We start from the raw sequence: 21,197 nt of genomic DNA, 5'->3' as shown, positions 1-21,197 counted from the left end.
GGAAATTGGTTGTTCTTGTACTAAAAACAACAAATCCGTTCCCAATACAAAGAAATGTTGTTTTCATTGCAATAAAACAAACAAATCTTATTTTCAATGCAAAGAATTTTTATTTTAATGAACCTTAACATGTATACGAGTATACAAGTTAACAGTACTCTTAATGTCGCGTGTTGCGGAACTTTCTAGGAACAGAAAAGGTTAATAATTAATGATGATTTTTCCAATCAAAAATAAATAATTAATGATGAGTTTCAAAAATGCATGACAAGATTTTTCCGTGACATTAAAGCAATAGGCCAAACCCACGATTGTGATTTCCGTATGGATGCCTACACATGACATGATCTTCCGTTCCTCTAAGGTCTAAGGTTGAAAGCGCCGCCTGAATAAATAATATTTTATCGGAAAAACAAACAAACAACAAGAAAATAAATATAATACTCTAGGAAAACAAATTGTTGGGAAAATGGACATCCTAGCGCAGCGGAATCACAGGATCACAAAGGGCAATTGGCGATTTGAAACAAATATTGGGGAAATAATAAGAGAGACAATAAATAAAAAAGCACACACAACCACAACACAAGATATATGTGGTTCACCTTTACAGGCTACATCCACGGCCAACACCACCAGAAAAACTTCCATTAAATCAAAGACCATTACATGCTCTTTCCACAACCCAAAACAAGATCAAAGAGTTAACAAGACATACCCGAAAACACCATCGAAGAAACCATAGAAATCAATTATCTAACCATTCCTCAAACCAGCTTCATGTTTCTCTTCTACATCATCTTCATAGCTGCTAGTAACATAGGAGAAACATGGAAACGCTAGAAACTAGGTTTAGGGAAAAGCCCCAAACCCTAAATACTAGAACACCAAAATCCTCTCTCTACGAGTTTTTCTCTCATACTAATATTGACCTTCACGGTAGCACATGATCCTCCCAACAAAGAGACCAAAATCCTAAGCACAAGGATTTACCACTCTTCTAGATCGGATTGTTTACAAACCTACAATTCTAGTCCTATATATAGAGACACAAACTTGGCCCTCAAGAAGCCCTAACTTTGGGAACAAATTTTCCTAACTTAGCTCTTAAGTTCCTAAACTTTAGGAATAAGTTTACTTAAGGTAGAAGTTTACTAAAACTTCAACCCTGACCACCGTCTCGAAACCAACAATTCTCCACCTCGGATCATGCTATCAAGCATGAGACGATCACAGGAGCCCACCTCCATCTTCCGCCAGAGTTTTCCACCATCTCTATATATCCGTAGAATTATTTTTGAAGCTCAAACCCGAACTTCCATCTTCATAGAACCATCTCTTCGACCAAAACACCATGACGTTGATAAAAGTCTTCAAACCATCTTCTTCATAAGAACACTTATGAAACTGGCCACGCTTCACAAACACCATGAAAAATCTTCAATCACTATCAACGAATCCTTGCACAGATTCCACTATTGATAAGCAAAAAAACCATCCAGAAGAATCACCATTAGCTCCACCTAACCAGTAAGATAACAACATATTGAATTTTAACCCAGAAAGGAAGAATTAACTTCAATATCAAATTCCAGCACATGTCATGATTACCGTATATATCCGAAATAAACCATCAGACATCTCCACTGTGATTAACATGCTTAAACCTTTGAGCGATTACCAAAGCCATCACCAATCTGACATACTTTTACCACCATCACACCCAACATACTCGCTCAGAATATATACCATGTGAATGACCAAATTACCGTGGTACATGCTTCCGAGATCGGGCACATTCTTCAAAATTTCGTGCAAGCAATCAAGAATAGTTTCACATAGACTTAAGAACATAAATCTATAACATCTCGTGCATAACTTCGAAGCGTTGCTGAACTTGCTTCTACATGAGACCTCGTAGCCCCATCCTTTCTCCAAACTTTGTAACCCATTTTTTATACTGTGTGATTACTAACACCCTTCAAGAAGTAAATATGTATTCCACCTCATTCAGCCTTGTTCTGCATCCCATACTACATCATAAAACTAAACGAAGAACATACACTTCTACCAAGTTGAATCTCCGATTTTTAAATTACATCACAAATCCATCTCTATGTAAACATCGATTGAAACACTGTCTTCAAAACAAATATCTCCACCCGAATAATAAACCATTGTTCAATTCCAGGTTCAATCACACCAGCCCATCCTCGGGTTCTGATACCAATTGTTCGGAAAATTGGCACCTTAGCGCAGTGGAATCACAGGATCACAAAGGGCAATCGATTTGAACCAAACATTGGGGAAATAATAAGAGAGACAAAAGATAAAGAAGCACACACAACCACAACACAAGATATATGTGGTTCACCTTTACAGGCTACATCCACGTCCAACACCACCAGAAAAACTTCCATTAAATCAAAGACCATTACATGCTGTTTCCACAACCCAAGACAAGACCAAATAGTTAACAAGACATACCCGAGAACACCATTGAAGAAACCATAGAAATCAATTATCTAACCATTCCTCAAACCAGCTTCATGTCTTCTCTTCTACACCATCTTCATAGATGCTAGTAACATAGGAGAAACATGGAAACACTAGAAGGCAAACCCCCAAACCCTAAATACTAGAACACCAAAATCCTCTCTCTACAAGTTTTTCTCTCACACCGATATTGACCTTCACGGTAGCACACGATCCTCCCAACAAAGGGACCAAAATCCTAAGCACAAAGATTTACCACTCTTCTAGGTTGGATTGTCTATACCAGTTTCTCCATGCACGCACAAATTTTTCCTTGAACTTATCCAACCATTGAGTCCGACAATACCATACAACAGTCGGATAAACTTCATTCCAATCGGCAATAAACTTCTCCAATCTCTTTTCATACATAACCTCGGTAAGAGACCAATAAACTTTGTCCCAATCTCTTAGAAATTCCAACCACTTTTTATGATTTTCCGCATGTTCTTTGACCACTCGCTCCTTTATCTTTCCTCTATCATCTTCTTCTTCTTCGGGGTATAGTTTATTCTTTCGAACATCTTCCTCTAGTTGAACAATCATTCTCTTCTTAATATTCTCCTTAGTGGGTTCAAACAAGGCATGGCAAGTTTTTATGATATTTTGACGTATATGATATGTACATAGGAAATTGTGTGCGTCCGAGAAGAAGTCGGATATTGCTTTCATCAATGCGTCATCTTGATCGGTTACGATGACCCTCGGAAGTAGGGATGTTCATGGTCGGTTTTGGTTCGGTTTCTAGCCAAACCAAAACCGAAACCAATATTATTGGTTTCTTAAAATCTAAACCAAACCAATCCATTAACCATTGGTTCGGTTTCCAAATGGTTCCAATTGGTTTTGGTTTGTCCCAGTGGTTTTTGGTTAACCAATAATTATGTCAAACCAAAAAAAATACACAAATTTACAGATAAAAAAATCGTAGTTGCCGATAGTATTGGTTTACACAAATATACAAAAAAAAAAATCAAGAATAGTTAAAGCTTACTCTAATTCTAGAGATCAAATGAAGATATGTAATATATCTTAATTTAGATATTGACAAATAAAAAAGAAGGAAGACGGGAAGAAAAAAGTCGAGTAGCAGCAGCTGTAGTTGGGGGTGGAGAAGGGAGGCGACTGAGAGAAGGAGAAAGAGAAAGAGGGAGAGTATCATAATGAAATATTATATTTAGGGTTTTTATTTATCCTCTAAATTAATGGGTAGAATCTAATACTTTTAAATCGACGGTAGAAATTAAGTTTAAAAATTAATCGGTTCCCCAATGGTTTTTGGCAGGTCAAACCAAAACCAAACCAGTAATGTCGGTTTTTCAACATTTTTTACCAAACCAATCCAAATCTAAATGGTTTGGTTCGGTTTCTTGCTTATTGGTCTGGTTCGGTCGGTTTCCAACGGTTAACCGACACCATGTTCAGCCCTACTCGGAAGTAGATTTTCCCGGAAGAATAATTTCAATTGTCGTAATGCTCAATGATAATTATAGTCCCTCTCGTTTTCCATTAAACACCAAGCCAATGTCAATGTTACCTTGTCCGAGGTTTTCCCCACAATGTTGAACATCGATTCCTTCTCAAGATCCAGCACATTTTTGGCGGTACATTGTGCTGGGTCTTGAAAAGGAATCGATGCTCTATACCATTATTGTAAATTCACATTAAGGTGATGCATCATTCATCACATATCTTTATCACTTCGTAATAATATTACTTCAACTTGATCAAGACCCGGTATATTGAATGTTTTGTAGGGCACATATTGATAGCAACCATGATTAAGCTAGATTATAACAAATTATTTAAGATCGTCACAGATTACAGAATTATCGGGTAATAATGACATTACCCGAGTATTAACTTGATAGTAGAATCATGAGTATCAATGTTTCGTTATATATGATGTCTTGATAATTAGTTGATGATGTATTACCGATATAATTTCATTGACTTTCGAAGTTATTTTGATGCTCCAAGTACTATATATAAGAAGTATCCTTCACAAACCATTTCCTCATCCAACAACAACAACAAAAAAGAGAAAAATAAATCATCAATAGAAAAAAAGATGGCAATCAACAAGATCACGAGTTTGTTATTCCTTGTGTTGGTTATGATCTTTTCCACCCTTTTTGTTTATGCAGATGCTGTAGAAGCTTGTGGTCAACCTGGTGATTCATGTTGGTTACTCTCACCATGTTGTCTTGATTCCCGCTGCACTACGACTTGGGACTGGGGGACGTGTCATAGCCTACATTAAGGTTATTCGTAATATTGGAGCTTGTTAATTTGTGTTTGTACTTCTTTCTACGTCTATTGCTTTATCAATAAGATTATTGAGATGTATATTGTCTTGATTAGAGTATTGTTAGATGGCTACGACTTAAGTGCAATCGACTTGTACTCAGTCAGTAATATTTGCTCATAATCACTAGGAAGTGTAATTTTCTTTACGTATTTCATATTTTCGTTGAATTATGTGTTTTTCGTTGTGGAAACGTTGTATTTCTACCAATCAAAGAAAAAAAAACGTCGTATTTCTGTGAGATTGTAATTCGATTCCCGGTCAATAAATTTTGTGTTTTTGCTTCGTGAAATTATCGTAAAAGAACCCATTGAAAGAAAAGGGGTAAACCAGATGATGTCCGGATATTGGAAGTAATTACCATGATGAAGCTAGATTATGACAATTTAAGTGCACAGCTGGATCATTAAATTATCGAAATCGAAAGCATCTGATTCTTTGTCGCCAACACGAAATAATAATTTCTCAAAATGGTTATTACAATTAACACAAAATTGGTTAAAAAGACCAAAATCAATAATTCCTGGGTGAAAAAGACATTTAGATTTTGATATTGTTTAAATGGACAAAAATGCGAAAATAGCCAGGATGTAAACAGTTTCATCCTACCCATTTTCAAATATTTTTTCTTATTTTTAATTGATATCAGGATGCATCCGGTTTCATCCTTACTATTTTTTAAGTTTAAGTCAGGATGAATCCAGTTTCATCCTTGCTATTTTTTTAGTGTACATTTCACCCATACTAATTTTTACTCGTCCATTTGAACCATGTTTTAAAAATATCTGGATAAATGATCCATTTTCCGTACAATTAATTGTCAACTATCAACAATAAACCTGTCATGTATCCGATTCATTTTGTTGTTACTTGTTATTAATATTTATAACAGAAAATTGGATGAAAAAGTTGGAGCAGAACCCATTAACAAAACCGGTAATAACTAGAATCCTGATGCTCAAGCATACCCAAGAAGGCGGGTCTATCGCAACTTGGAGTTGGAGGCTTGGAGCAGAACCCATTTTAGCCAATTTATCCGATGAAACATCTCCCCGTACACATGGCTAAACTGGCGGAGATATTAGGTGGGCTTTGTAAGAAAACAGTCTATTATATTTTGCAATAATTGTTTCTTTTTTTTTTTTGAAAGGTATAATTGTTTCATTTAATGAGTGCATGTGCATGCATGATTCAATGTTTTATTAAGAAAATGAATATGTAATTAGTTATTGATAATATTTTGATAAATTCGTGATGCGCCAAATGCTCTATATAAGAGTATAATTCTTCACAAACAATTTTCTCAACATCCTACAAAATACAAAATAAGCGGAGAAATAAAAATTAAATCAGTAGCAAAACATGGTAAGCAGTAGGTTGATGAGTTTCTTCCTTGTAGCATTTATGTTCCTCCAGATTTTTTTTGTTTATGTGGACGCTCAGCTAAGTAAATGCGAACAATCTGGTGCTTCCTATGGTTTCCTCCAACCATGTTGTTCTGGGTTTACATCATGCAGTAGCTGGGTTTCGGGTGGGATATGTCCCTAACTAGCTAACTAATTTGTTCGATCTAGAGTGATTGATCATGATACTGGAGCTTGTAAATTTGTGTTTTGTATTTCTAGTTATGTGTCTTGATTTATTTCACAAATAAGATTATTGCGTATTTATGTCGATTAGAGTATTAGATGGTTGAGGGCAACCATACTAGTACTTGGATTAATAATCGCTCATAATCACTTTGTTTATGGATCCGTTTCTTTTTCTTTTTGAGTGAAGATATGGTATAATTAAGTTCGCTAATTTGTTTTATGAATTTCTTGTGAATGTATTTCCTGCTCTTGCTATGCTAATAAGATCATGTAGATGTTCTAGCTAGCTAGTACTTGCATTAACTAATTAATCCATGCTCATTATCTCATGTCGTGTCTCTTGGAAATTTACAGTTCCATTAACTAATTAATCAATATTCTAAACCCAATCTTCGAAAGAAAATATTTCTGATATGGTCTTTCCTTTGTAGCTTCCTTCAAATTAACTTTAAATCTTTTGAGTTCCTCACTCTGTGACTCGGTAACTAAATTTTTTTTTTTTTTGATAAACAGGGAACCTTTTCACTAATGGGATTTCAAGGTTACGATGAGTTTAAGATCATAAATAAGAGAATACAAAGTAAAAAGAACATATTGTAAGAATACAATATCGAGAAATCCGACAAGAGAAAGAGAAGGATTACCGGAGTAAGACAAATACAAGTATGAATAAGATCCGATTAAATCGGAAGAAGGATGGTTTTTCTTGGAATTAAATTCCAACCATTTAATTTGTTTTTCTTCTTTATAAAGAGATGCTCCCAAAGTAAGAGTGATTTGCTCAAATCTCTTGTAAATAGTGATGAAGCTTCCGTCGTCAAAAAGACCACCGATGAAGATTTCGTCGCCGGATAAATTGATTATGAAGATTCCGATGAAGAGTTCGTTGCCGGAGACAACAAAGATTGAGATTTCGTCGTTGGAGAGCATCACTATTGATCTTAGAACCCTACCCAATAACCTGAAACCGCCATTAAACCGAAGATAAACCTTAAAAGAGTAGATAAAACCACCAAAACGGTGTAGATAAATAGAAAACATAATAAAACTAAACTAATATACTAACTAAGCTAGAAAGCAAGGAATAATTAAGAAATCTGCTCAGATCTAGTCCAAAATAGACTAGATCTGAGCAGAGAATGGTTGATTTTTATTACTAGTATTTGCACATAATTTATTTTTGTTGAAACATATTGTATGTTATAAGTCGCAAGTAGCATACTTTCAAAGGGGGATTTTGGAGAGGAGCCGAGCCAGTTAATGGCAGACTCTTTTTTTCTAAAATCTTTTCCTCTCTTACGTACGATAAAAATGTAAGATGCCGGCCGGTAGTCGGTACAACATTACGGCATCTGTGATGTATGCCCGTTTCAACATTATTGCAGTTTCTAGATGTACCATGGAAGGGACTCTAATGTCCCCACCAGAAAACAACCAAACAAAACTAAACACAACTTTCATGGTTCACGGGACGTTGCCACACAAAAAGCCATACCCTCTTCACGAGCAGATAAAATTTCAATAACTCCAAGTCTCTCTAGCTAACCATGTATTTCATCTCCTTCTCTGTGACTCAAAACACCTTAAAAAGATAAACCATGAAAATCATTCATTCTTCTCCATTATCTCTTTTGTGTCTAATCTCACTCATAATCACTGCAAATTCTACTACACAACTACATCCAGCAGCCTCAGAATTGTCAAATGCGCAAAACACACAGGAAACTGTAATAATTGGCCGTCGGCCAAAGCCAGATAAAGAGGGGGTACATAATGTGTCTAAGGGTTTATGCTGGGGTTGTATTGGTGAGTCTATACAATATCTGTTTGCTCATAATTGGATAAGGGCACAAAAATTGGAGATGCCATTGATATGGGATTCACAACTTGAAAAGTATGCAAGATCGTGGGCAATACAAAGGAAAAGTGACTGTAATTTACAACATTCATTCCCTGAGGGGAATTTCAAATTAGGTGAAAATATTTATTGGGGAAGCGGTACAACTTGGGAACCGATGGATGCCGTAAATGCGTGGGCTGGTGAGGAGAAGTTTTATTCATACGCTACCAATACATGTCAAGCCGGTAAAGAGTGTGGCCATTATACACAAATTGTGTGGAGAAATACGAGAAGAATCGGATGTGCTAGAGTTGAGTGTGATGATGGTGATGTTTTTATGAATTGTAATTACGGTCCGCCGGGTAATATTATAGGCGAGAGACCGTATTGATTAGCTTGTGCATTAGTGATTTATTATGATATCAAATCGGTTTTTATTTTATTTTTTTTGGTTACGGAAGAAGATGTTTGATTGTGTGAGTTAGTGTGTATATTCTTTATGTTGTGTAAGTTAGTGTATATTTGCTTCTTGGTCCTCAAAGAAGCAAGCAAGAGTTGCTAGGTCACTGGGCTCTTGCTCAGGCTGCTGTGGGTATTATTCTACCCGACAGATGTATATTACGGATTTACTCAGATGATGAATATAGCCAATTGGCATACACATTGAATTTAAACGTCGTTACACAATGCTACATTGAAACACCTGTGTTACGTATTAATTTGTGATACGGGTGGAGGAGTTTTGAGTTCGCTGTTGTCGAGTATACTCCCATAAAGCAATTGCACCACTCACATGAACATTGAGAGACCTGACAACTCCCAGCTGAGGAATCTCAACACAACCATCCAAAACATGAATTATATCCACAGGTATACCTTCCTTTTCACGACCAAGGACCAGCACCTGTAATAAAATTACAGAGCATGATCAGTTAATGAAAAAAACACCAGCTCGATTCGACTCTTTTTAAGCCCTAGATGTGCATAAAAAGAAACTATGAATACTAGTGGCTATAAATCTTTAAGATTGTAATCTGGAAGTGAAACGGTTAAAGAGATTTGGAATTATGACTTAAAAATTACAGTCTCTTACCATCTTCTTGGGGAACGTATACTGATCAAGGGGCAAACTATTGGCAGTTTGTTCTAAACCCAAGATAGAGAAACCCTCTTTCTTCTTCTTCTCTAAGTACACTTTAAGACTGCTGACTGGGACCTCATTGATTGGTACCCACTTCTCAGCAGTCACACTAACAATCAAAACAGAGTATTAGTAGTGGGCACAAAGAAACAAGTCCAAGTGGCATTAAGGAGACAACCAATTTTCAAATAATTTCGCTATTTAAGTAAGACTGACCTGATGAGTTGGAACTGTTTATCGTTTACAACACTAACATCAGCAACTGCTAAACTAGCTGCTTTAAATACCTGCAATGTGAAGGATGTTAATAACAACATCAATAGAACAAATAATAAAGATTTGATGCCTTTTGTTTGGATACCTCACAGGTCCGGGCCAACCCTGCAAGATTAGGTATGCGATCAATTAGTGATGCAACAACGATACACTCCTGTCGACATGCTTTTATCCTTTCCGAAGCTGCAATTCTTGACTGTAGAACTTCATTGAGAAGCTCATCTTCCTTCTCCATCTCTGAGTGAAATAAGCTTACTTAAATTAATAGTTACAAGGTCTATAAACAATTTAGTACTCTGTTATCCTACGGAAGTTCATAAGATGCCAAATTTTGGAATCAGAATTCAAATTTTGACCTATATATGCCATTTGAATGAAATCGTGATTTAGTTAATACCTAAAAATGAATTAAGATGAGAATCCCGTCTCTCATTTTCGGAGAGACTAATCTTCTTTTGGAAATCCAGCGACATGTCTCTAGAAACCTGAGTGTCGTTAACATTTTCCACAGCTACTAAGCTTTCATTCTTGATCGTAGCCGCATCTTTTGCCATAGAACTCCGTAAGTCTTCCCTTACATCCTGTCACAGTGAACAATGAGATATGGACCACAGAGTAAAAAAGAACACGGAAGTCCTAGTGTACTCACGTTTAAAAATGTGATCACTTTGTCCAAGAGAGATGGTGGCACACATTCGAACTCAAGTTCCTTCATCAATAAAAAGATAACTCTGAGAAACGAACAAACGATGGACGCATAAATAAAAATAAAAACAGCATGCCAGTTCAGAGTGCAAAACACTTGCAATCTGAATTCTTTCAGGTCCTAACCTTGCTCTTAATCGAGAAAATTCCTGAGGGAGCAGAAGATGTAATGGGATGAAATGCATCAAGAAATCCTTCCATTGATTCCCTCAACCTGCAACAAAATAATCCAATTATGAGAATTCTGTGACAAATATTGAAAACAAGATAGCTATTCATATGCAAAAAGAGGTTCTACCTAACACAGTCGGTATTTTCCGCCAAATACAATTTCAAGCTCTCAAAACACTGTCTTTCTAATGAAGCAGACTCTGAAGTGTCAGCATCTAGAGGTGTAACCATCTTGAATAGAACTTGGTAAACTAGCAACTGCATCAAGGAGTATTAATAGATAATAATAAGTAGATTCATTCAAGGATTGAGTAGTAACTTCGGCTTTAAAAATAAATACAAATCTTACCTGAGCAAAACCACGTAAACTGTGGTGGTGTGAAGTTAATAACGGAATCATTGGTGGAAGTAACTGATTTAAATGTTGGAAGCGCAGTTGCTCCTCAGTTGTGTGTAGGATAACATTGGTTGCAATGAATACATATGAAGAGAGTGCCTACATTTGATGAGTAAAAGTTACTGAAAGGGTGAGACCCCAAAGAGCTGGAACGACAAAAATATTTTAGATATATTTGTTACCTGAGGCCTCATGTTAGTGTCTCGAAAAATAGGACCTAATTCATCTGCAACCTGTCGGATGAAAAGCATAAACTGACGTAAATAAGGATATTTGAAACAAACAATATCGAAGTAATAATGGAATTATGCAAAACAGTTTGAGTTATGCCTTTCTAAGATTCCAACAAAGAAAAAAGAAAAAGATCAAATATCTCTTAACGTAAGTACGTAAGAGTTCATGATGATAAGTACACTAGGTATTGCAAACCAGTGATTTAAGTAGACATGGAACACACAAAATTGTTCTCCCAATTTCTTCGATAAAAGCTTACCAGTGATGGAAATTTCAAGTAAACTTGAATTGCAAAAGTCTCCAAGTACTGCCGAACAGCTGGCAAGTTGCTCCTCTACAAGTAAAAATAATCGATAAGTTCGTTTCTAAAATTATTAGGTAAAATTATTAGCTCCAGTGGAGTGGACACTGGAGCTACTACTTACGAAATTTTGGATTCCTTACATATAGGCACAGGTGCAAGTTAAATGTAACTTGCTTAACCACATCTTCACGAACAAATCGGGATAATATACATATCATTTGCCAACACCGGACTTTTCTCCTGTGGATCTGAAAATATCACAACCAGTTATTAGATAACTACAGAGTGACAGAGTGGAAACGGATACTAATTAAATGAAAAAAGGAAGCACTCTAGATAGAGCTAAAAAGAACTCACAGCACTATACTTCTTATATAGTTCTTTTGAAAGGTCTTTGTCATTCACCTGTATATCACCTCAACGGTGTTAGTATAATCAAATCATAACGAAGTACTATATTATCCAAGCTCTAATAACAAAAGGTTATTTATCATCTCGATAGCCAATATAGACTATTCTAAAAAAAATCACTTGATATAATCATGATCTATTGAGAACAAATGAGCTAGTACAGTTGGTAATAAAGTTTTTCTTCCTCTAATATCATGCTGCAGCCTTAGTATCCCCTACTTTTCTGCAATGTTGAGAAAGCAGAGAAGACTAATTCTCAAACAACCTAACTTACTTAGTGGGTTTGTATTTGTATTTGCATAACCGGGTACAAGATTTAAGCTTAATGTTATTGGATCAACATGATTTTACTAAGCGCAAGATCCTAATATATTGTCTATATTGGATTTTTACTATTTTAAATGAAATGTGTCAAAATGGTTGTTGAGATGGGTAAAATGAACCATCTAAAACATATTTGAATTTGATTTTGCTCATATAATATATACAAGGATAATTAACAGAAACACCCAATGCTACTTCCAAGAATCATACCGCAGTATCAAGGAGGTCTAGCAGAAACAATTTTCCAGACTGGAGTGCAGCATGGCAATTTTCATTCTCTTTTACTGTGCCCAATTTATCAGCCAAGTCCGCCAGCTTGTGAAAGAGAACCGCAACAGATACACGAGCATACAGCTCTGTGTTAATAAATGCCTGGGAAATTAGAAATTGCGAAACTTGTTAGTGACAATTGGATAAAATACAAGCTTGGAGTGAATGGTTATCCAACTTTTACTCAATTATCCACATCCAGGGAAAGTTATTAGTGGTTATGGCACAGAAGTTATAAGATGGAGAAGGCTGATTTTCAGTAAAACTTCCTTTCTAGCACACAGTTCCAAACAATTATAATAATATGTAAGACACTTGGCATACTTCAGTCAGTTCCGGATCTGGGCTTTTAGCCAGAAGCAGGACTTCCATTCTAGCATCATGACTTTCAGCTAATTCCGCCTCAAAATCCTCATCAAAAGCAACTGTGAAAGGAACGCAGAATAGGATTATGCGGTAAAGAGTGTGAAGCATCCTTGCATATCAGGAAATTAAAAGCACATACAAGTTGAAACTTAACGAGTAAGGGTACGAGTAAATACCAGATCCATATAGAGATAGAAGCTTCAGCTCTTGGATGTAATACTTGATTATTTTTGGATTCGATAGCCACAGCCCCGTTAAGTGCAAAGCTGCAAGACGAATAGTGCGGGGACTTTTTGTGCCTTCTTCAAGAATTTGTTCAACAAACTGCAAGGAAAAATATTGAACTACGATTACAATTTCCACAATGGTTGGCCAGTGGAAACAATTCATTGAACTACGTAGTTTTTTTGTGGGTTTAAATTAAAGAAGCATGAAACAGTTACACAATACATTCTCAAAAGAAAAAAAGATACTGCAACTTACCAATTTCAACGGACCTTGAACGCCGTCAGCAGTTTCATGCATGGCCTCATCACTAAATATAGCAGGGTGCCCCACAGAAGATAGAAGGGCAGCAATATGTGCAACCCTACGTTTCTTGCAGCTGACATGAAATATCCAAGATGAACGCATCAATTTTGACATCATCTGCAGGTAATACAACAAGGTCATGATATCAACAATTATAGATTTTAAATTAAGGATAATTAAACATGAGAACAATACATATAACTCAAAACTTAAAACAGAAGAGGTCAAATTAGATGGTAAACATTAACGCTCGTTTAGCTGAAGTTCTGAAGGGCCGAACCGAGCTCTCACCGCATAAGCTAGATCGTTCTACAGAAAACAATGTACTTAATCTCAGATATTTCTATATATCTTTCAGAATCAGCTCTTAATCTTTTCAAAATCAGTTCCTTCCACAGTCCACTATAATATGGTTTACAATAGCAACCTTCTCTTCAGGCTTCATAAATAAGCCAAAAATAAATGAGGACTTTTCATGCATAACTGTAGTGAGTAGTGCAGCCTAACAAATTATATACAATTGTAAACACAGAAAAGTTCTCCTGCAACAAAATATAGATATTACTATTATTTTACACTCATAGCAATATTAAGTGGTGGAGCAAACCTCAGCATCTAAGATATTGTTAGCGGAAACATCTGAGACCATCGTTCCTGAAGTGAAGAGCCCCAAAACCAATCTGACGGATCTTAATATGGGCAAAACAGAACTTTCCCCGGCATTTTCAAGGCTGCAAATATCGTTTAGCCAGAAAGAAATCAGATAAGAAAAGTGGAGCATTTAAAAAGTGCATTAGCGTGGAGCATTTAAAAAGTGCATTAGCACAAATATGGCTAAGCGTAAAAGCATGTTTGCCCACAAATGGTGCGACTTGAATAAAGTTAACTGACAACAAGATAATCCAACATCTTGCTTATACTCTTACTTACTTCTCAACAAGATCAACGAAAATACTCTGTATTGCCGAACCGGAAAAGAATGCTGTAGTTCCTTCTGTATGAACTCCATTTTCAGGGACAGAAAATGGAATTGACAACAGTGAGACCAAACAAAGCCACTAAATCAAGAAAAATAAATTTGTTAATAAAGCTTAACAAAAAGAAAATAAAAATTTACACCAGCTGAAACTTTTTTGGGGATCAGTACACCAGTTGAAACAGTACTAAGGGCGAGGCTGCACTTGGTACCACACCAAAGTTGCACATTGAGAACCTCCCCCAAAAGAATTTATTTTCCCATTAAGAAACGTTTGTAACAGGCCAACAATTTGTGATGGGACACTAAGCACACACAAATTTGACAATTGCAATCCGCTGCAAACATCTAAAATGGCATTCACAGATTGCCAACCAGGACTAGTTTTGGATTTTTGAACATAATAATTACCTTCCAATTCATTAAAACTGCACGTCGACTTCGCGTTAGAGCCCCAACTGAGATAACATCATTGATGTTCTGAAGAAAACTAAGAACAAAAGAATCTAACAGAGATTTGCCTTCTACTTTTGGTAGCACTTGGTCATTGGCCAATATCAAGTCCAAAACCAGCGGAGATCTAGCAGAATTCATTGCTTTCAAGACAGGAGCCAGTGCTTCATAAGCTGCTAGGCGAACTTCTGCTCCAGCCTGCACTATGGCACTCTAAGTAAGTCAATCGTAAACGCTTGTGATGAACAGTAAAGTATATGAAATTTTTATGGTCAATTCCAATTACCTCTGTGTCAAAAGTGGGAGATAAGATAACCTTCCAAGAGAAACTCCACAAGAAAGCAAATGCTGAATCAAGCATATTATCATCTCTTAAATGTGCACACCATGATGAGATAGATGCTATTGTTCTCATTGATAGTATCTGTTCCATCACATGAGAAAAATATCAACATTTGAGAGCTACTAACAAAATAAGCATCGGTACAGCTTATATGAGTCTGTATCAATGGACAGAAAAAATATTACAAGGGAAAATTCACTCAAATGGTATTGGAGGGTATGGATGGAATAATACATATATGAATTTGCACACGATGTAATACACCGTGAACACAAATGTGTGAGAAGAGAATTGGGATATTATGAACAACTAAACACAAGTAATACTGTATAAACAAGAAACATACAGCGTTCAGTATGGCTGTTGCCATGGAAGAAGACAACCGCCGTCGACTTGGGCCACCAAGCTTTCCTGTAACAGCACAAGATAAAATCTCATCACCTGCCATTGGCTTGGCCCAGAATATGGAACAAGATGATTTGGCAAACAGCACAAGCTCCTCCTGCACGTGACATCCAAGGATTCCATGACCATTCCATAACTTTCAACCAGTAAAAACTCACCAAGTACAAAGGAGAAAGAATTTATAGTGTAGAATCATGGCTTCTTACCAATATATGTGTAAAATGACTGTAAAACTTCTCAAATTGAATGGACGCATCTCTTTCACTTGATAGATCTGAGTTTTCTACCATGGAAACATTCACGTGACTAGCTATTGAATTAGTATATTTCCCTTGTATGATTGAGAGCTCTTGGATCAAACTTAGAAGAAGGATAAGAAACTTCGCTGAAACCCGTTCCATATGGTTGTTCTGTCTTAAAATACGAACTCCGTAGTCCTGGAGAAACTGTAAATTGAGGTTTAAAATCAAAAATTAAAAACTTATTTTTTCCAGAAAATGCATCCGCTTACTGAAAAGAAGAGCCAATAGGTAGAAAGGTAAGGAATTCTTGTTTTCAAACATGAATAGGCATGCATTAAATTGACAAAAAAAAATATAGCTCCGAGAAAAAGCGAACCTTGACCAAAGGTTCCAATTGCAGTTCCTCTGTAATATTGAGGAAAAGAAGCCTTCCCCATCTTTGGGCTTCAAATCCCCATGCCTCCAAATCTTCATCATCGTAATCGACGGATGCCTCAGGCAAATTGTGACTAAGTACAAACTTTTGGGGGAAATCATAAAGACTCTCTAAAACACATAGTTTACTTTTGGAGTCAGATTGCCAGTTCTTCTTCTCGCATTTAGACAACCATTTTTTCACTTTCTCTCTCAAGGAACCTAGATTTCGAAGTACAAAGAACATATTAAACCTCCGCGTACAGCTATCTGTCTAAATAAGGAACAGAAAAAATTTATTAGCATTCAAAACAGAATGTTAGGCGGATTTACTAAAACAAGGAAACAAAACAATATTGCACTTCTTGAGTTATTCCACATTTCGCCCATTCTACCTACCACCAAAATCAGTAAATTCTCTTGGGACTTTAGCAATGAAGTGCATAAGAGTTTCAACAGGCACGTCCGAGGTACACATCACAGAAGAGGCAGCGTCTAAGACTTTCTCACAAACTGGTATACCACAAACCAAAAAAATTGATTAAGATCTGGGTAACTTATTACTGAACAGTGATACATCTTGATGATAAATTACTAAAATGTAAAATATTCACAAGTTAGAGACCTTGAAGACGATAATTTGGGTTGAAGTGTTGTTTGCTGCTCTCGATGACAAGTCTCAGAATATCCAATACTAATGATTTGTCATTGTCTAGGGAACTTCCATCAGCAGATAGTGATGAATCCATATAATGTGTTTCAGATCCACGAGCAGATGAAGCAATGCAGAAAGAAAGAGCCATCAATCCAGCTCGCCCAAATGACTCTCGCTTAACAACGGATGCCAAACTGCTCAGAAATGCTATCCGCTCTCTGCAAACGAACAGTTATTAAACCTCGTCATTCAATTTCAACATGTACAGCACCGAAATTTGGTATTTCTGATGCTGACCTTTTTATTTTTGTACATAGTGTCTACTTCTGTATTATATGTACCTCTTCGTGAAGTAACTACAAAAGTGGTGCAGGAAATTTGTTGCACCTTCAATTGTTTGCGAAGTGTACACTCCTTTGGAACCTAATACATTTTGAATAAAGTGATCAGAAATGTAGAATCAATAGATAACACTATAACAGGAAACTGAGGATAATTATGTCTTAGGATGATCCACATAGATTTGTATATTTGTGAATACTTGCATAAGATTGTAAGAATTATCAGCTTGATTGCAAAACTAACCAAAATCTCTGTGGTGAAAAGGATCATTCAACCCTTGTATGAAAGAACCAAGTACAAAACTTTGAGCCACTACGTTTGCACAATTTCCCAGATTCCTCCAGTCAATTCCCAAAATAGACTGCATAATTAAGCACCGAACTGTAAATATAAACAAATAATGGATTTACGTTAAATTCAGGATCACCACCTACTTAACCAAATAAAATAAGAAAGAAAAGAAGATGCTTGGCTTGAACATCATTCAGTTAAGATACAATAACTATACCCTGGGGATTTTCGTGGCAGAGGCCTCGCTCCCATAGAACCGACAACCAGCGAAAAGTTCCTTGAACAGTTTCCAACTGCATTTGATGCACTTCAATAGCAGGATTTGTAGAAGAATCGATTTCCGAAGCAAACGTAAGCAACAGTGAAATCTGAAAGGAGTAATTAGTACACTTTTAGTGGGCAATATTTGATAACAGTATATTTGGTTGTCGATAGTACATCAGGAAATGATCAGAAGTTTTAAATTCAGGAAAAGATTAAGCTACCTGGTGATTCCATGCAGCTTCAACTAAGTGAGTACCGTACTCTTCAAGCATCTCATACAGAAGTATGAATGCTTCCCATCGCTGCTGACCACTCAAACACGTATCATCTGGCTTGCATATTTGCCCCACTCCCATTGACTTGGCCTCCTTTTCTGCCCACTGACCCCTCTTTGTGGTAGCATTTGCACTACTTTCATCCAAAGTTGCCTCGGAAACACTAGTGCAGCATTGGCTCCCTTCACTTCGCCAAACTGCTGTTTTCAGTATATGTAATGACTGTTTTCTCACACAGCCCTCCTTATCAACCTAAGTAGGCATATGAAAAGTTAACTTATCAGGAAAATTCGAGAGTATTTCCAAAACAGAGCAAAAAAGGGCTGATTGGAACAATTAAGTTTGGATGTTTACCAAGCCTTGCTTTATTTCATCCCAAAATTCCTTTTCAGCTCTTATATCAAATTCATCAATCCCGTTATCTACAACATCCACTCCAAATCCTTTGTCATGAGACAAGTACAAGGACAGTACACTATATGCGTCTTTCCTCCCAAGAGGTCCAAGAGAGAACATTTTTTGGCAGCATTTCCATATTTTTGCGAAGAAATGCCTCCTAAAAACAAATTACAAGAAGTTGAAAATCCAAGTGACCAATGTGTATTGCATTATGTACAAATAACTATAAAAAAATAGAAGTATAGTATACATCTACCAGAAAATAAATGCAATCCCGTACCTGGAATCCGCAGGTTTATGCCCATGTTCAGAGATTTTAACAGAACAAGTCGAAGGAAATGCCATAAAAATGACCGGAAGGAGAAACCGAATAGCACAGGATCTGTGCTCGGGCGTTTGAGAAAGCATTCGCACTGTCATATCACAGAGATCTGAATGTAACTTAATCGCAAAATCTACTGCATAACAACCATTCTCCCCCACTGGTTCCACTGCACTGTCCGTTTCTAGTTGATTAGATCTCAGGGAAGCAGTGAGCAATGAAGTCAAAATATGACATGTGATAGCCTTGGACAAAGATACAGGCTGAGCTGGCATCGACTCAGTAAGTACGTCGGAATGACTTAGCTTGCCGTTTGACCCTTTAAAAGATGAGTGACTGTTTCTTTCATTCACTACTAATTCTTCATTTTCAAGCATGGTTGTAGAAAGACGAATTGACATAAAACAAGAAGGTACCAGTGTCATTTCTATCACTGTCCATGAATTACTCTCAATCACAACGCCGCATAGTAGTTCTGTAATCTAAAATAAGGAGCATGTGAGTGATCAAAAACATGTAAATGCCACATAATACATACATATCCATATATTCCATAAAAAAAATACATTAGATAAAAAAGGCTATCTTTACCGAGTTGAGTAATTCATGGTCAGTTTCATTTATGATTTTAAGCACTGGAAGAAAGCCTCTCCAGATAAACGTTTGCAACACATTCGCATTGCCTGCAAGGATACGCCACTAAAAAGTCAAACAAAACAACATTTGAAAATTTTGAAACCAACACCTTTCTAGCGTGTGTATTTTACTCTTAAAAGAAGTTTCTATCTTCATACACTTAGAAATATGATACCCCGATAACCTACACAATCATTACTCTTCCTCTGAAACCACGTAAATAACTCACCAGACTTCTTGACAAGGTGGCAAAGTGCAGCTACCAAGGATGTGATATAACTGTACCGACTCGAATCCACCCCTTCATCTTCCTCCGCAATGCCCTACAGGATAAGAGAGATAACCCATGAAGCGAGAAAAAACAACGCCAAATAACCGAATAAGTGCTTCCCTACTGCTATTGTCAAGTTGCTAGCAACCATAGGTGTCACCTACATCCAGGCCTTAGGTCGAAGTGAATGCTACAATACAAGGGAAAATACGGCATGGTACCCACTGCCACCTAATCTGGTAAGTTTTCAAGCATTTCCCTAAACAATTTGGGTATGAACTAACCTAATACGTTCCTGACCTACAATGTGATACATAAATCAGAATTTTGCAACTAATTTCAAACTTAAAACACAAATTTCCAATTCCGATATCAATTTCAATTAATGAAGACAAACAGATCTGAAATTTAGTGAGTTTACCTTAGTGAAAAGAGAGAACGAGTTGAGAAGCGAATTGAAGAGAGACAAAGTAGAAATCGAAGTTGATGATGAAGTTAAAATACAATCAATAATTGCTGGAATCGCTTCTGAAGGAACTAAACCGAAACTAGATGTTAAGGAACAAGTGACGGCTGTGATGCTGTTGTTGTTCATATCCTCCGCCACCTCTACTGGTTGCTGTTGGGGGTGTTGTGATGACATTGCTTGATGGCGGTGGTGGTGCTCTGGTTTGTTGAATACAGAATTGGTGTGATTTTGTTGTTGCAATCACAATTAGGGTTTGAAATTGGTTTCTCGATTGGGAATGGCGCCAAGGTGCAGAGCGATTCTGATAAACCCTAGAAAAGAAAGAGGAATGGAGGTTGGGGTTTTAGTGTTACAGAATTTTTTTACTGAGGCACCTGCTTTTTTATGTTGAGTACCTCGTGCTTTTGGTTTTCTTTTATGGCCAGGCCCGGCCAGGGTACGACGCCCTTAGAACTCCTTGTCATTTTCATGATGGTTTAATGATTGAACTTCCTCCCTAATTTGCTAATAGCAGTAACTTTGTCCCCTAAACTAATTTTTGTGCTAAAAATATCCTTCTTATGTTTATGTGAAGCAAACGTGTGCGTGTAAAATGTAACCTAAAAAAATAATAAGTTAAAAGAAAAAAAATTAAAAACTGGAAGATAAGCCAAATTGAAAATCCATGATTGCATTTAGGGATATCACTTGGATTGATTTACCATGTCGATGGAACTTGCACATAGGCATCAACATATCATGTGTCCAAATGTATCTTCACGTACACACCGTATTTTTGACACATAATTCAATTTAGAGGGGAAAGTTATTACTATTAATAAATTAGTGGGACAAGTCCAATCACTAATTTGTTTAGGGGGCAAACTGAAAAACCCCAAAAGAAAACAAAAAAACAGGAGATATGTAAGAATCTTGCACATTGGCTTGTTTTACCATACAAAATAGGCAGTAGGTTCCAAACTTTTTGTAATATATTCGAAGGTGATCTAGATACTAAAAAAATCTTATAAGAAAACTTAGGCCAGGCGTTTATCA

General features: G+C 36.6%; 2 protein-coding genes across 3 annotated transcripts; one reads left to right on the top strand and one right to left on the bottom strand.

Moving 5' to 3' along the window:
* Window positions 1–7,976: 7,976 nt before the first annotated feature.
* LOC113330032 (pathogenesis-related protein 1C-like) lies at window positions 7,977–8,785 on the top strand. Its single transcript, XM_026576885.1, has one exon. The coding sequence runs from the start codon at window positions 8,034–8,036 to the stop codon at window positions 8,664–8,666; it is 633 nt and encodes a 210-aa protein (XP_026432670.1). The 5' UTR covers window positions 7,977–8,033; the 3' UTR covers window positions 8,667–8,785.
* Window positions 8,786–8,902: 117 nt separating this feature from the next.
* On the bottom strand, window positions 8,903–20,496 carry LOC113330031. 2 transcript variants are annotated; one of them, XM_026576882.1, is made up of 35 exons: window positions 20,115–20,496; window positions 19,652–19,745; window positions 19,378–19,469; window positions 18,745–19,268; window positions 18,420–18,621; window positions 18,012–18,317; window positions 17,744–17,894; window positions 17,479–17,616; window positions 17,235–17,316; window positions 16,864–17,111; window positions 16,638–16,751; window positions 16,201–16,460; window positions 15,789–16,028; window positions 15,524–15,679; window positions 15,121–15,258; window positions 14,793–15,032; window positions 14,336–14,463; window positions 14,013–14,136; window positions 13,358–13,522; window positions 13,051–13,198; window positions 12,833–12,933; window positions 12,449–12,610; window positions 11,861–11,908; window positions 11,644–11,751; window positions 11,459–11,533; window positions 11,148–11,198; window positions 10,918–11,064; window positions 10,696–10,826; window positions 10,524–10,611; window positions 10,342–10,401; window positions 10,090–10,273; window positions 9,778–9,929; window positions 9,633–9,703; window positions 9,369–9,525; window positions 8,903–9,179 (listed from the first exon to the last, which is right to left on the bottom strand). In XM_026576882.1, the coding sequence occupies exons 1-35, from the start codon at window positions 20,334–20,336 to the stop codon at window positions 8,991–8,993; spliced, it is 5,496 nt and encodes a 1,831-aa protein (XP_026432667.1). In that variant the 5' UTR covers window positions 20,337–20,496; the 3' UTR covers window positions 8,903–8,990. The 2 variants fall into 2 exon arrangements, with proteins under 2 accessions (XP_026432667.1, XP_026432669.1); XM_026576884.1 differs by lacking the exon at window positions 20,115–20,496 and having other exon boundaries at window positions 18,745–19,261; window positions 19,652–19,697.
* Between the last annotated feature and the right edge of the window lie 701 nt (window positions 20,497–21,197).

This window comes from Papaver somniferum, unplaced genomic scaffold (genome assembly GCF_003573695.1).
Source record: "Papaver somniferum cultivar HN1 unplaced genomic scaffold, ASM357369v1 unplaced-scaffold_117, whole genome shotgun sequence".
In the NCBI taxonomy this organism is placed as follows: domain Eukaryota; kingdom Viridiplantae; phylum Streptophyta; class Magnoliopsida; order Ranunculales; family Papaveraceae; genus Papaver; species Papaver somniferum.
This window is presented reverse-complemented; position numbering and strand designations above follow the sequence as displayed.

Coding starts and splice junctions, on each gene's coding strand:
- LOC113330031 (XM_026576882.1), bottom strand. CDS start 20,336: ATGTCATCACAACACCCCCAACAGCAACCAGTAGAGGTGGCGGAGGAT. Junction 15,259..15,523: donor CAACAGCCATACTGAACGCT/GTATGTTTCTTG, acceptor GTGATGGAACAG/ATACTATCAATGAGAACAAT. Junction 9,704..9,777: donor GGTTGGCCCGGACCTGTGAG/GTATCCAAACAA, acceptor TTCACATTGCAG/GTATTTAAAGCAGCTAGTTT.
- LOC113330032 (XM_026576885.1), top strand. CDS start 8,034: ATGAAAATCATTCATTCTTCTCCATTATCTCTTTTGTGTCTAATCTCA.